General features: G+C 39.9%; 1 protein-coding gene across 1 annotated transcript in view; it reads right to left on the minus strand.

The window, feature by feature from the left end:
• The window catches only part of LOC124168277, a 59,920-nt gene that overhangs the window by 9,534 nt on the left and 36,878 nt on the right, over nucleotides 1–13,508 (minus strand). Inside the window, exon 2 of the mRNA XM_046546422.1 lies at nucleotides 9,742–10,713. Within this exon, the coding sequence (XP_046402378.1) occupies nucleotides 9,742–10,713 (972 nt within the window). The remainder of the gene's footprint in view (nucleotides 1–9,741; nucleotides 10,714–13,508) is intronic.

Genomic DNA, 13,508 nt, shown 5'->3' on the forward strand with positions numbered 1-13,508 from the left:
TGTAATATCCCTTTTTTCCACGATTTCAAGCGTTTGGGGAGGGGATGTCATGGTACCATATTGCCAAAATTGGCCGCATAGCAGCGCGGAAGTCCTCCATTACCGTTAAATCCATTATAGTGGCTTCGTGTTTACATTTTTGGTGTTGTGTATAGTGGTGTTATTTTGTGTATACAATAATAGTTAAAGTGATAATGCGACCTAAGCATCGTTTTTGTGTGCCTGAGTTCGATGTAGGCTACGACGGTACGTACAGTTGTGGCGACACATCAAAACATCCCGGATTGTCGTGGATATTAATGAAGGAATCATCGACAGTGCTGTGATTTGTTAACAAATGCGAGGTATTAGTGATCGTAATTGCCAAATTCTTGGGTATAACGGTAATGGATTTCGAATTTGTGCTTTTAGAAACCATTCGTAAGGTAATTCACCAGTCTCCTCTATAATGTGATGTAAGGAATTGAACAGTAAGATTTATGGTTTACCGATGAAGGTATAAGGACTGCTCCGTGTTCTAGTGTATTGTATATCGTTCCAAGATGAATCATTCATTAAATATATCGTTTTTAGAGCAATAATTTTGTTTATTTTCCACCTTCTTCTAACGGATTTTTGGTATGTTCCTAAACTTGCGTGAATGTGTAACATAGTGAAAAAAAACCTCATTGTGGAGACTAATGCGGTATTGGCTTTCGATGGTGAATGATTCAGTGCATTATATTTCATCGTGTATGTTATTATACAGTATTGTATTGCAGTATCCCATGTAGCATCAAATATCTCAGAGGAATCTCACGAGATATGATCTCATAGGCATACAGACCTCATAGACAGAGTGGTCATATATGCCTCGTGAGATGTCTCTGGCATATTTGATGCTATAAGGGATACCATAATATAATAAAATACAATGATGAAAAGTAATGCATTGAATCTTTCCTCATCGAAAGCCAATTTATGTTATTACGGTTATTACATTATTTTCACGTAGTTCTCATGAATCTCGCGTGGCAGCGCAGCGATCGTACGCGAAACAGCTGCCACCTAGCGGCAATTGTACGGCGTAAGGATAGGCATATCTCCAAAAATGCGGAAGTGCATCTCCGATTTATCCCAAAAAACGGCGTGGATTATTCATACTTTATCTCTGCTTTCAGATAGGTTTCGTCACGGCATATATGTATAATATCCTCGTATTTAGGGATAAGGCAAAATCTGTGCTAGTTGGGCAAGCCTTTTTAAAAGTAGTTCAAATATCCCTGAATACTGGATTGTGGGACGAATATTTGAGAGGAAAGTATCAGAAACCAGTGAGAAATTTCACCATGGTAGCCTCTAAGAGACCACTGCTTTAAGCTATTTGTTTGATAGTAGCGAAGTTATGGAAGAAACCATTACCATGGATAGTATTTGATGAATAAAAGTGATGCTAAAATCCATCAAATTCTATACATGAGAAAAACGTAATTTCATAGTTAATTATAGTATAATAGCCCTCAGGCATCAGAAACGTCATGGCAAAATTAGCAGTCCCGAACGCACTTTCCTTAACTATTTTTACAATAGAAATATTTCAGTGTTTTTTATTACAAGTTATCGTTTTAATTTTACTGCAATTTTTTTTTGTTTTGGGTACGAATGTATATATAAGAAATTTTGAGGCAACAAAATTGATTAGAATATTACTTGACTATTATATCTTTTGTTAGCCATAGCCGGAATGGCGTTCCGGCACCATGATATCACTGTCAGGCATGTAAATGATTGATTCCTAGAGTTTCGATTGGTAGTTTACCTGTACAATAAATCTTTGATTGAACTTTAGATGAGTGTTTAGGATTTATGGGTTAGTTACTTTTTCTGCATAGGAGATCATCCTGTATTATCCATCTCCGTGAAAATTTTTACTTTTAAACTTAGCATTGCGATTTCATAGCTGATACCGTTTTTAGTTTATAGTTTCTACCTTTTTTAATAATTTTTATATTTCCAAGACAATGAATCATATTAATCTATTTTTATACTTTGCACTATATTTCCTTTGCGCTTCTGGTGCTTTCAAGGGGTTTAAACTTTGGCAGTTTAATAATACTAATAATTGCACTCAAAATGTCAGGAGGAAACTTGCAATACAGTTATCCAGCGTCACATTCTCCATAACATTGATTCGCACCTAATTCCCTGGTCCATTTTGGGTTAATAAAGTCGAGCAAAATGATTAGCAATCCTTTGCAAATCGCATTTTAAAGTCTGTAATCAAGACAAAATTTTATAATTACTATTTTTTTATAATTAGCATTATCTTATTACATTATCGAGACATCCACTGTCTGAGGTAAAATTGAATCTGTAAGTCATATTTATGTTTAAGGCATGTTTTCTGCTTTACCGTGATGTCGTTCGCTTGAGTTACGAGTGGTAACACACATCGCACAGTAGTAATTCACACATTTTTCTCTGACTCAAAGCCATTCTTAATATCTCTTGACTCACATTCTTTCTCGAGGAAGAATGATAATCGGAACGGCAAGACATTGTTTACGGTGCTCGGGTATCTAGGCAACGAATTCGGGTGCATAAAAAAAAGGAGGAAAATCTCGCTGAGAATTTATGCCTCTTTAAACTCTGCGTGGCGTTCGAACGCTTAGCTGGAAAATTCCGGCAACGAAAAGGAATCCGTGTCAGCGGAGACAACCAATCCCTTTGGTGCCTCCCTTCCTGGCCCAGTGCCAAACTGAAGTCACCTTTATTCCCGTTCGAAACGTTTCCGGAGACACAATTAAAGGTCTTGCGGCAGCCTTTCTGTCTCTTCCTGACTATTATACGTTCGCATCGTAGGTACTCCTGAGAATTTTCCCACTGAAGACTGGTGACGACTGCTTCACGTCCGGTGATGACGTCGCATTAGCGAAGAAGAATAGCGAACTGAATTATTCATGCGCCTCGTGCATCCGTACGAAGTAAAGTCACTGAGTTAGGAAATGCAGAGAAGACAAAAGTAGAATTTACAAAGGAATCTCCATAATATGGCGTGACAGCCACGTTGAAAATAAGGTAAAAATTAAATTAATTCAAAATACTAACGCATAAAATCGTTCCGGCTTAATTTTATGGAATAATGATATATACCTACATGATTAAAACACAAATGGTAATATCCACACTATTTTATTTATCACATAACCAACCATGACGTCAAAACCCTGTCCTTCACGCTCCTCATGTTGTATGTCTTCTGGTTTCGTCCTTCACTCATTTGTTCACCTAAACTCTTCCCCCTCCCACTCGCCTCACTCCAATTCCATATGCCCCCCACCTCCTTACACCCCCCACCTCCTTGCCTGAGTATATTTACCGAGAGATTTGTCGAAACCATGGTCGGTTAAGTGATAAATAAAATAGTGTGGATATTACCATTTGTGCTTTAATCACGGTCAAAATACTAAAGTATCGCTGATAGGGCATATGATTTTTAATACATGAACAGCCATTTATTTGCTATTATCGCCTATTACGACGCACTTTAAAAATATGCCAAAAATTACTGTTTATCCAAATAATATCTGTGATAGTCACAGTGACTTTAATAATGCATAAATAGCCTATTATTAGCGATTAATCACTTTATTTTGTACCAATCGACTTCATTGGGTGATTATATGGCCAAAACATTGTTAAAAAAAGGTTTGGTATTGTTAAAAAAGTTGGATGTCATACATAAACTTCCCTAAGGAAAGCGCAACAGTAAATGAAGAATACCTTTCTTATTTACATCAACGTAATGATGAAAATCGTGTTTTTGCTAAATGTATTTCTAGTTTTGGGTTAGAAATACACTATTAACATTTTTGATTGATTTAGTTTAAGGTCATTTCAGCGGTGTTTCCAAAATTTAATTCAATACAAGCCATTCCACAATTGCGAGGCATGCATGAATAATCATATTACAGCGCCAGTGCAATCGCAACATGTGGAAAAAAAAAGCCGTTCAAAAAAGTGTTTTCGAGCATAGATCAAGCTTTTAATTTTTATAGAGGATCACATAGAATTTATTTATGCTTCTGTATATTTCCTGAGTAGTTGTCGCAAACTCGAGAAATTTTCTAGTTATCACACGATTACAACGAATTTTTCTCATCCTCTGTACCCTTAAAGTGATTGTGTTTTGTTTGCACACCTGTATTATTGCATAGTTTATCAGCTCTAGGATTTATTTTCTGCAGCCGTTGATTTTTTTCTTAATTTATTCTTTTATTCATATTTTAGGTGCCTACAAATAGCTAAGAGCAAAATATGCTGCTGATTTCACTATTGATATAGTAATGATCGTTGGATTATTCTTCCTCATAGAATACTCCTCCAAGATCGTTAGTATATTAATTGCGTATGCTTGGTTTCGCTGATGGTAGGACCTGCCCGCCTTGTGACGGTGCAGGATTCCTCGTCCTCTCCCTTCCTTCCCCGTCCTTCCCCTGGAGGCGTCGTCGGGCTCTCATCGCGGCGGCGCCTCCGTTCCTTGATCCTTCCCGTCCTTCCCCTTCCGGTGGTAGAGGAGAAAAGCTAACGCTTACAGTCCCTGCCCCAGGAGTGTACCCCGCGAGCCCGTCCTAAGGGTTTCATTCCACCTATTGATATTGTGAGCCTGGGCCACATGAATCATAAATAAGGATAAATTGAGACAAACATGGAAATGGGTTACATAATATTATAAATGGAAATAATACGCGAGTAGTAATTAAGTATTACACTCTTGATTGTGTACTTTCTTCAATAAGTAAGAGCTTTAGCTTAAAGTCACCATGATTTGAATTCAACACGACGTGTTTTCATGTTGGGCTCAAGTTACTATGATTGATGGGCTCATGTTACTGTGGTCGATGTAGCCCAAATTTTCCGCATACCTTGATGAGTGATAATTTTCGTACCTATCCCCCGACCCTCATGGATCATAGCTTTATTACAATCCCCAATCAATATGCTTTCAAAAGTTCCACCATCAACTCGTTGGCTATTGCAGATGACGTCGGAAAACGGGGGGGCATTAACCTTATCGCCCCGGGGAGGCAGCTTAAAGAACCAAATTAATCCAATAACGCAGTCACTGCGATCGAGCCTTAGTGAAGCCACTTTGGCAATTCAAACCATATCACAGGGACATAAAATGTGACATCCAGGGCTCTTTCGCGATCGGAGGGAAAAGCATATTAACGTCATTAAAGTTTATGACGTCACTAAAGTATCAAGGTGAACAGGGAATGGCCGGCGTATAAAAGCATTTTGTTCCTTCCCACTACGTGACCGCCGTTGATCGGGTTTCAAGTGTTCAAGTTATGTTTTAGGGTACCGTTATAGGCACAAACCGGATATGAAGAAGAACATGCATCTGTTAAGTATATTAACGATCATATTCCTAAATATCTTGTGACATACTGTGCTTGACAAGCATGAATTTTTGTTACTAGTAATCATCGTGGCAAACTAAATCTTCGAGTGAAAGTGTATTGGTGAAAATGTTCATAAAAAAAGAAGATCGGCCTCATAACATCTGGAGAAACGATAAAAATGTAAGTTTTCTAAATTCCACAAGTCGATAAAAGTAAATATTGGGAATGTAAATGGCTAAAGAGGAATTAGGATATATTTTCATACCTAACGTTTTCTATGGCTCACTTCATATCGCATACCACGATTATTTCAACAATCGCACTATTTTAAATATGAGATAGTGCGTCCCACATTCATTTGACATTTGGGGTTCATAAAGGTGTGGCTTGGAGGTGCGTTCCTTAAATTAATCTCCATGTGTTGCGCAATCCGTTTCTCACAATTCAATAGATGCGGAAAAATAAACATTTCACCACGCAATTTATTGCTCTTCTTTAATTTAAAATGAGAATTCAAGCAATTGTTTCCATAAAGTTTGTCGAAAAAGTGTAAAAAATATATTTTTTGTTATTTTCTGCATCAAACACGATTGTTTTTACTCCAAGTTCTTCGCTCGATTTCCAGCAAACGGTTCTTCAAGCCGGCTCTGAAAATTAAATTGCATCAAATATGTAAAGGTAAGACGTGATTCAAGGTCTCACTCATTTTCCAGTTCTTACTTCTGCACAGCTGGGTCCACATTTTATCGCAGCTACTTGGTTTTTATACGAACTATGGACAATTCTACGATCTTTGTAGAGCACTCCGATTTTTTTCAGAATTCTAAGCATTGAGTTCCATTCCACGCTATCAAATTCCTTCTCTGCATCGACAAATGCTATGAAAGTCGGTTTGTTTTCCTCTATTCTCTTCGCCATGAGCAGTCTTAAGAGCAAAATTTGTTTCCCTTGTGCCCATGTTTTTCCTAACTCCGAATTGATTCTTATCCAGGAATAATTCTGCTCTTCGCTCTATTCTCCTGTAAATGACTACTGTCCGTATCTTCGAAGCTTATGTCGTCAGGCTTATGGTCCTAAAATCTTCGCACTTCTCTAATCCCTTTTTTTTAATAGGATTAATGATGTTCTTCTCGAATTCACTAGGAAAATCCCCTGTTAAGTACATATCGCAGATAGTTTTATACAGTTGAGTTAAGACCTATTCCCCTGCATTTTTGAGTAGCTCTGCTGGAACAACAGATATTCCTGGGGCCTTATTCTGACGCAAATCTCTTAATGCAGCGTTACATTAGGGTTACGCAATTATATTTGCATAAGTTTTAGCACTTTTCCTGTAAATTAAAGATGCACCGATTAATCGCATAACTAATGACCCTCTCCTTACTTCTGCACAGTTGGGTCCACATTTTATCACAGCTACTTGGTTTTTATACGAACTATGAACAATTCTACAATCATTTTTCTTTCAGAAATTCCGATTTCTTTCAGAAATCTAAGCATTGAATTTCATTCCACGTTATCAAATGCGTTCTCTAAATCGACAAATGCTACGAAAGTCGATTTGTTCCTCTCCATTCTCTTCTCTACGAGCAGCCTAATAGCCAAATAGCCAAAAAAAAACTTAGAAGGTTATAAATGTCTTTGCATTCCCTCCTCCTTAGGGCATTTGTGCCTCTATAATATGCTTAGCTTTGTCTGTGTGAACTTCACATGTTCTACAATAAATGCATTTCGTATAAAACTGTTTAAAAATAAAACACGATGTCGGACTGAAGATCGTTGCCGAAGTCGACTTTTGAAGGCTTTGAAAATGATAAGCAATTTTCGGAAGATTTACGTTCGTCTATTTATTTACTATGATACCTACTTTGAATTTCCAATCATTGCATATAGCATCCAATTTTCGGGAAAGCTTTGAAATTTAAATGACGAAATATTTTATTTCTACTCACTTGGTACAGTAATTACTTTTTTTAAATTGACGATATTTTCAAATTTAAAATTTAGCCGCTAACTTTTATAGTATCCCATGCTTATTATTGTCTTTACGCGATAGAAACTCATATGGTTATTAAAATACTAATTCAGTTTTCAAAAGGAGATAAATATTTAAGTCATGGTAAACAAAAATCGGTGGCGCCTTAAAATCTACTTGTTTGTTTTTTAGCCAACAAAGGCCGTAGTTACGGTCAAGATACATTACCTAAGTTCAAATTAAGCTACAGCTGGTTCCAACGGCGGAATAAATTTTTTATTTGAAAAAAACATAGGTCAACTACCATATACCACGTTTGATATGTTGCATCGAAATAGGTCACCTCAGAGGGGATTTTAAAACTGCAGATGAAAATTGGAATAAGATATTTTCTTTGATTTTTTGTAGCCTCTGCAACACTGCTTCGCCATCCTTTGAAGCCCAGTTTTGACGTAGGTCGATGATCATGATTGGAATACCAGTATCGCGAAATTTCTTTTCATTTAGTTGCCTTAAAAATTTCGAGGAATGTTTGATTCCCCTTTCTCCCGAAATTCTTGCTTCATTACCTACATGGGGCTTTATGGCTTTTTTTCTAGAGATACGCTACAAATTACCAATCGATTATCGATCTGCACTGCCAACGTTTTCCGTCATGATATTGTATCGTTTGAAACCGCTTCAGCCTGATCGTAACTACACGGCTGCTCTTGGGACGCCGAGAGGCAAAGAACTGAGTGGCAGTGTTTGAAGTTTTCACGTGCTCCCCAGGTAAAGGCATGGCAACACGCGATTGGCTCACTGAGAGACAGGCAGAATGGAGGTATGGTGGATATATAAGAGTATAAGAATATATATACGATATACGGACGCTTATTTCCTCTCCGTGGAATGATTCCCGGCCCGCCTGCAGTCAGCTGTTAATTCCGAAAGTCGGCATACACGCCTTTTCATCCTCGAGGTATCCGTTCGCTCGATAGAGGGCGCACTTCAACCTCAAATGGGTTTTTTATGTTCTCTTTCCGACGTTCTGTCTTTCGCTCTTTCGCAATCATGCCTTCGAGGGTTCGACTTGCAGCAGTATTACGCATCCGAGCAACTATCTATTATTTGGAGGGGAATTACCCCGTTCCGAGAAGGCAAGCAGTACCGTACGCTATTTTGAAGATGGTGGCAATACGTGTTCAATTGCCCTCGCATACGATTTTATTATTTATGAAATTATGTATACCTATGGATATATTTTCATGAAATTGATATATCTTAAACAGGAATGTATTGCTATCGATTCTTTAAAGCCAGCATAATTGAAGCTCATTCTGAAACTCATATGGACATAATAATGCCGGCATAATAATTGATTTTATTAATAGTAATAATGATAAAGGCGGTATCAGAAAATGCATTTGGAAATAAATAATAATATCGTTGGATTTACTGATTCCAAAGCCTTTTTACATCAAAACCTCAATTACCTGAAACCTTAAGAACACGAGGAAGGGTTTCAGTGAAGAAAGCAAAATATGTAAGAAAAGGATGAAATCAAATAATGATGTAAATGCTCTAATCATAAATAAATGAAAAATGTTTCCTGGTTTTATGATTCAAGACTACATTATGATTATTACATCCACCTTATAATTACTCCATTGATATTGCTGCACAAGAATACTTCCAAAGAATATGTAGAGCTGTTATGAATAAGGAATGAAAAAGGCGTGGTCAAAACGAACCATTCGAAATCTCTGTAACATTAATGGTCTGATATAAAAAGAAAACAAAAGTTGTCTTCTAATATTGTGGTGAGTATGAGATTTACTTCGATATTTAACGCATATTATATCATCAGAGTCACAAGTCTTCTTATTTTTAAATTTCTATAAATACGAATGTATAGGTGTAAACATTGATTTTGTTGAAATAAATGGACGGAATGAAGCTGTATTACGGAAATAACCATGGGAGAAAAGTTATAAGGTTATTGAACAGTATCTTGTGGAACCGACAAATATCTAACAATAAGTCGTATATAAAAAGAAAACAAAATACATTGTCTAAGGTGTAATAACGTACGGTTGTGAAGTTTGGAAAATAAAGGACCGCATCGTAAAAACATTAAAGAATATTGAAATCGCTTACTAAAGACGATCTTCTGTAGTATCAAGAATAAAGATATTTACTAGCAAATGAATACGGCACATTATGGAAGCCCTGGAATATTATGACAGTGTGAGGGAGTTAGTTAAGAAATCAGAGCGAAATGACTGGAAGATATGTAGATGGACAAGAATAATTTGAGGCCAAAAATCAGAAGCCGTCTGCCAGAGATATGGACCAAATACGTATATTCAGAAATGCATCGTCTTAAAAGTGACTTACCCTGGCAAAATGAGCATCGTGGCTGACAGGCAGGCGTCCTGGCGAGGGTATTCCTCCCGGGCTCTTGACACCCTTCACGTCTGACGCCTCGTCAAGCTTTGACGCCTGTACTGAATCAGCCGTGTACAGAGGATTCTGACCCACGCCTGAGACAGGCGTGCCGACAGCTGAGACGAATATGGGACGCCTGTAAGGCTGACCCAGGAACCCTTCAGAAGATGACAGCTCTTCCCCCCCTTCTCTCTGCACACCCCCCGAATCAGACGTAAGGAATGGCTTGGCGCCTGCCCTCTGCTGCCGGTAGATCAGCTCGCCAGCACTCGCTACGCTCCTCTGGCGCTGGTGTTGAGTCGGACTGAGCCCGATGAGTCTCTTCCCCAAATCGTCCTGCTGGCTCGCGGGCCTAGAAAAGCTGCTTGCGTACCTCAATGATGAGATCTGATGGCTAGGCGAAGGTCCTGGCAGCCCAAAGGATTGTTGAGCGCCATTATACGACGCGACATTGTTGACAGTAGGGTTGACGAATCCATTGTTGCCCTGTAGTATGAATCCAGGATTGTTGATCGCAGGTACGACAATGCCATTCGTAGCTGTCAGGCTGAAATCATTGTTTCCATCAGATGGAAACGTGTCTTCTTCTCGAATTTCATAGCCACCCAGGCCCTGGGGTCGCCTAACTCCGGGATTTAATATACCTAGGTTCACAGTACCTGGCATAGGAGGTGGCCATCCACCGTTCTTCAAGTTATTGGAGAGAAGGTAATCACTATAGGCCATATTTATTGGAGAAAAAAGGAGTTTTTGAGGTTGTAGGGGAGTCTGTGTTCGGGGCTGTGAATCTCTATAGTACACGAAAGAAGGAATCTGGGATGGTATGGCGTTGAACTGCTGGCTTGAAAACGCAGTGAGTGGCTTGCTCTCAGCGAGGTTAATCAGGGCTGCAGACGCCAGTAAGCATGCCAAGAAGACGTCCTGTAAATAATCATAGATTTTGTTTAATCCTACCTATATACAGCCGGCGTGGTGACTGACTCACTCATGGATACAAATTCCCGACCACTTCTAGAAGTGCTGGAGAGCTGAAATTTGGCACGCGTGCGGGGAACCGGAAATGATTCGGAGGAAAAATCCGAAAACCGGAAGTTTCCGCCACGTGTCGTCGCTAGGACGACAAAATGGCCGAAATCGCGCTTTTTCCGGGGACCGTCTTCCGGTTTTTATTTTACTGCGCGCGAACCGTGCGTGCCACACGGATTGTTAATGAATTTTTTGAAAGCTGGTAAATGTAGTAACGTATTTATGTAATGTTATAAGTTTCTTTTTAAGAAATTTGCTGCCAAAATGGCGTCCAAAAATTGGTTTTTCGAAAAATATTTCATAACTTCCGCTCCCCTAGTCGTAATTACAGGTGTAGGATATTGAAAATGATTATTATATATGCTCATAACATAGTCTACGTAATGTAGGTACCGTTTTTCTTTCATCGTCCTTGGTTACTGAGAATAAAATTAAAATATTCCGAAAATCACCGAAAATTACGATTTTCAAAAGATTAACACAAGGTTTTGTCAATTTCAACTCAATCGATTTCTTTCAAACTTTGTAGTTACATACAGCTTTGCATTGTCTTTCAGAAGACATAAACAGTTTAATAATTATTTAATGGATTTAACCGCGAAAATATAAAAATGGCGGGCACTGCTAACATTTTTCAGGGACTGGTTTGCTTTTTATTGTATTACTTTCGAAATATGGATGTCATAGGGCACAATTCTTTTAGACATGACAGTAAATGAATGTGACCATATAGTACCGTCATCTTTTAACCCCCCGAAACCCCCTAAAAAATTAAAATTAGCATATAAGTAGCCTTGTCGGGTACCTTTCGTCACAATTCCGCCGCTTTTCCAATCCTTACCACTCATCGCTGCGGAATTGATGTGGACGATTGATGACCGCTGGCAGTAAAAACCTATAAACCCCCGGTAAACCCACATTCATGCCCCCCCCCCCCAAAAAATAAAATTTTCAAATAAGTCTACTTTTTCGGTACTTTTCGTGACTATTCCACCGCCCCCAACGACTCATCCCCCCGAAATTTATGTGAATGGATGGTGACCGCCAGGAGTACACACATTTAAACCCCCGGTATCCCCGTGAAATCCCCCCCAAAAGTAAAATGTGTCTCCTATTTGGGAACCTCTCGCAAACATTACGCCGCACTACCCGTGCCCTCTGAGCTCTACATCCGGAATATTTGGTGAGGGCGAGCCACCGTAAACCATACGGGAAAAAATACCAGAAAACCCCCGATCACCTCCTGGAACATCGCCGAAAAAATAATTTTAAAGTTGCCTTTCCGAATAGTTTTCGACACAATTTAACCGGTGCCCCTACCACTTATTAAAACCCCCGATAACCCCGTGAAACCTCCCAAAAAATTTCTAATAAATAGCCTCTCCAGGGAAAAGAATCGTAAGACCACTCTTCCGGTCCCCTAGGACTTATCGGCACGGAATTTATGAGAACTATTAGTGACCACTGGTTTAACACAAGTATAAAACCCCCGGTATTCCGTAGGAACCCCCCGAAAAAAAATGAAAAACTTGCCATTAAGTCTTCTTTTATGGGTACTTGTCGCCACTATTAATCCGCATTGCACTACCTTTTACAATCATCGCTACATGATCACTGTGGACTTTTGGTGACCGCATGCATAACACATTAAAATCCCCGAATCCCCCTGGGCACCCCTCTCGGTGGGGAAGACCATTTATAAGGACTAGGCGGAGCAGCCGCGGGGGGGCTCCTCAACCCCAAGGCGGCGAAGCCGCCCCACAACGAGGAACTGGCGTAGGCGAGGGGGAGCTTCAGCAACCCCCGGGCGGCGTAGCCGCCCCGATGTTCAAGCGGCGCAACCGCTGTGGACTCCCCCCACCTCTGGGCGGCGAAGCCGCCCCTTAAACGAATAACGGTGAAACAGTTCCGAAATGCCCTCGCCCTCTGGCACACTAAACCCCCAGGCGGCAAAGCCGCCCTTCAGCGAGGAACGGCGAAGCCGTTCCGAGGAATGAGTGGGGCACCTCCCTACCCCCTGGCCGGCGAAGCCGGCCCCTAGCCGTGTTGAGATTATTCGAACTTCAAAAGTCTTCGAACGACCACAAATGTAGACGGCGAAGCCGGAACCGGGGTTTTAAGGGGCGGAGCCCCTTAACGAGCGCGCGGAGCGTGCGAGTCTCTATTATATACAGCGCTTGGGGTAACTGACTGACTGATGGATACAAATTCCCGACCACTTCCAGACGTGCTGGAGAGCTGAAATTTGGCACGCGTGCGGGGAACCCGAAATGATCCGGAGGAAAAATCCGAAAACCGGAAGTTTCCGCCACGTGTCGTCGCTAGGACGACAAAATGGCCGAAATCGCGCTTATTCCGGGGACCGTCTTTCGGTTTTTATTTTCCTGCGCGCGAACCATGCATGCCATACGAATCGTTGATGCATTTCCTGAAAGCTAATGAACGTGGGTACGTAATTACGTAATATTGTTAATTTATTTTTAAGAAAATTGCAGTCAAAATGGCGTCCAAAAATTCTTTTTTCGAATAACATTTCATAACGTCCGCTCCCTTCGACTTAATTTAAGGTGTAGGATAACGAAAATGATTATTATATATGCTTATAACATCCTCTATGAAATCTAGGTAACAATTTTCTTTCGCCATCCTTGGTTACTCAAAAAAAAATTAAAATATTCCGAAAATCACCG

Source organism: Ischnura elegans, chromosome 11 (assembly GCF_921293095.1).
Source record: "Ischnura elegans chromosome 11, ioIscEleg1.1, whole genome shotgun sequence".
NCBI classification, from domain to species: Eukaryota; Metazoa; Arthropoda; class Insecta; order Odonata; family Coenagrionidae; genus Ischnura; species Ischnura elegans.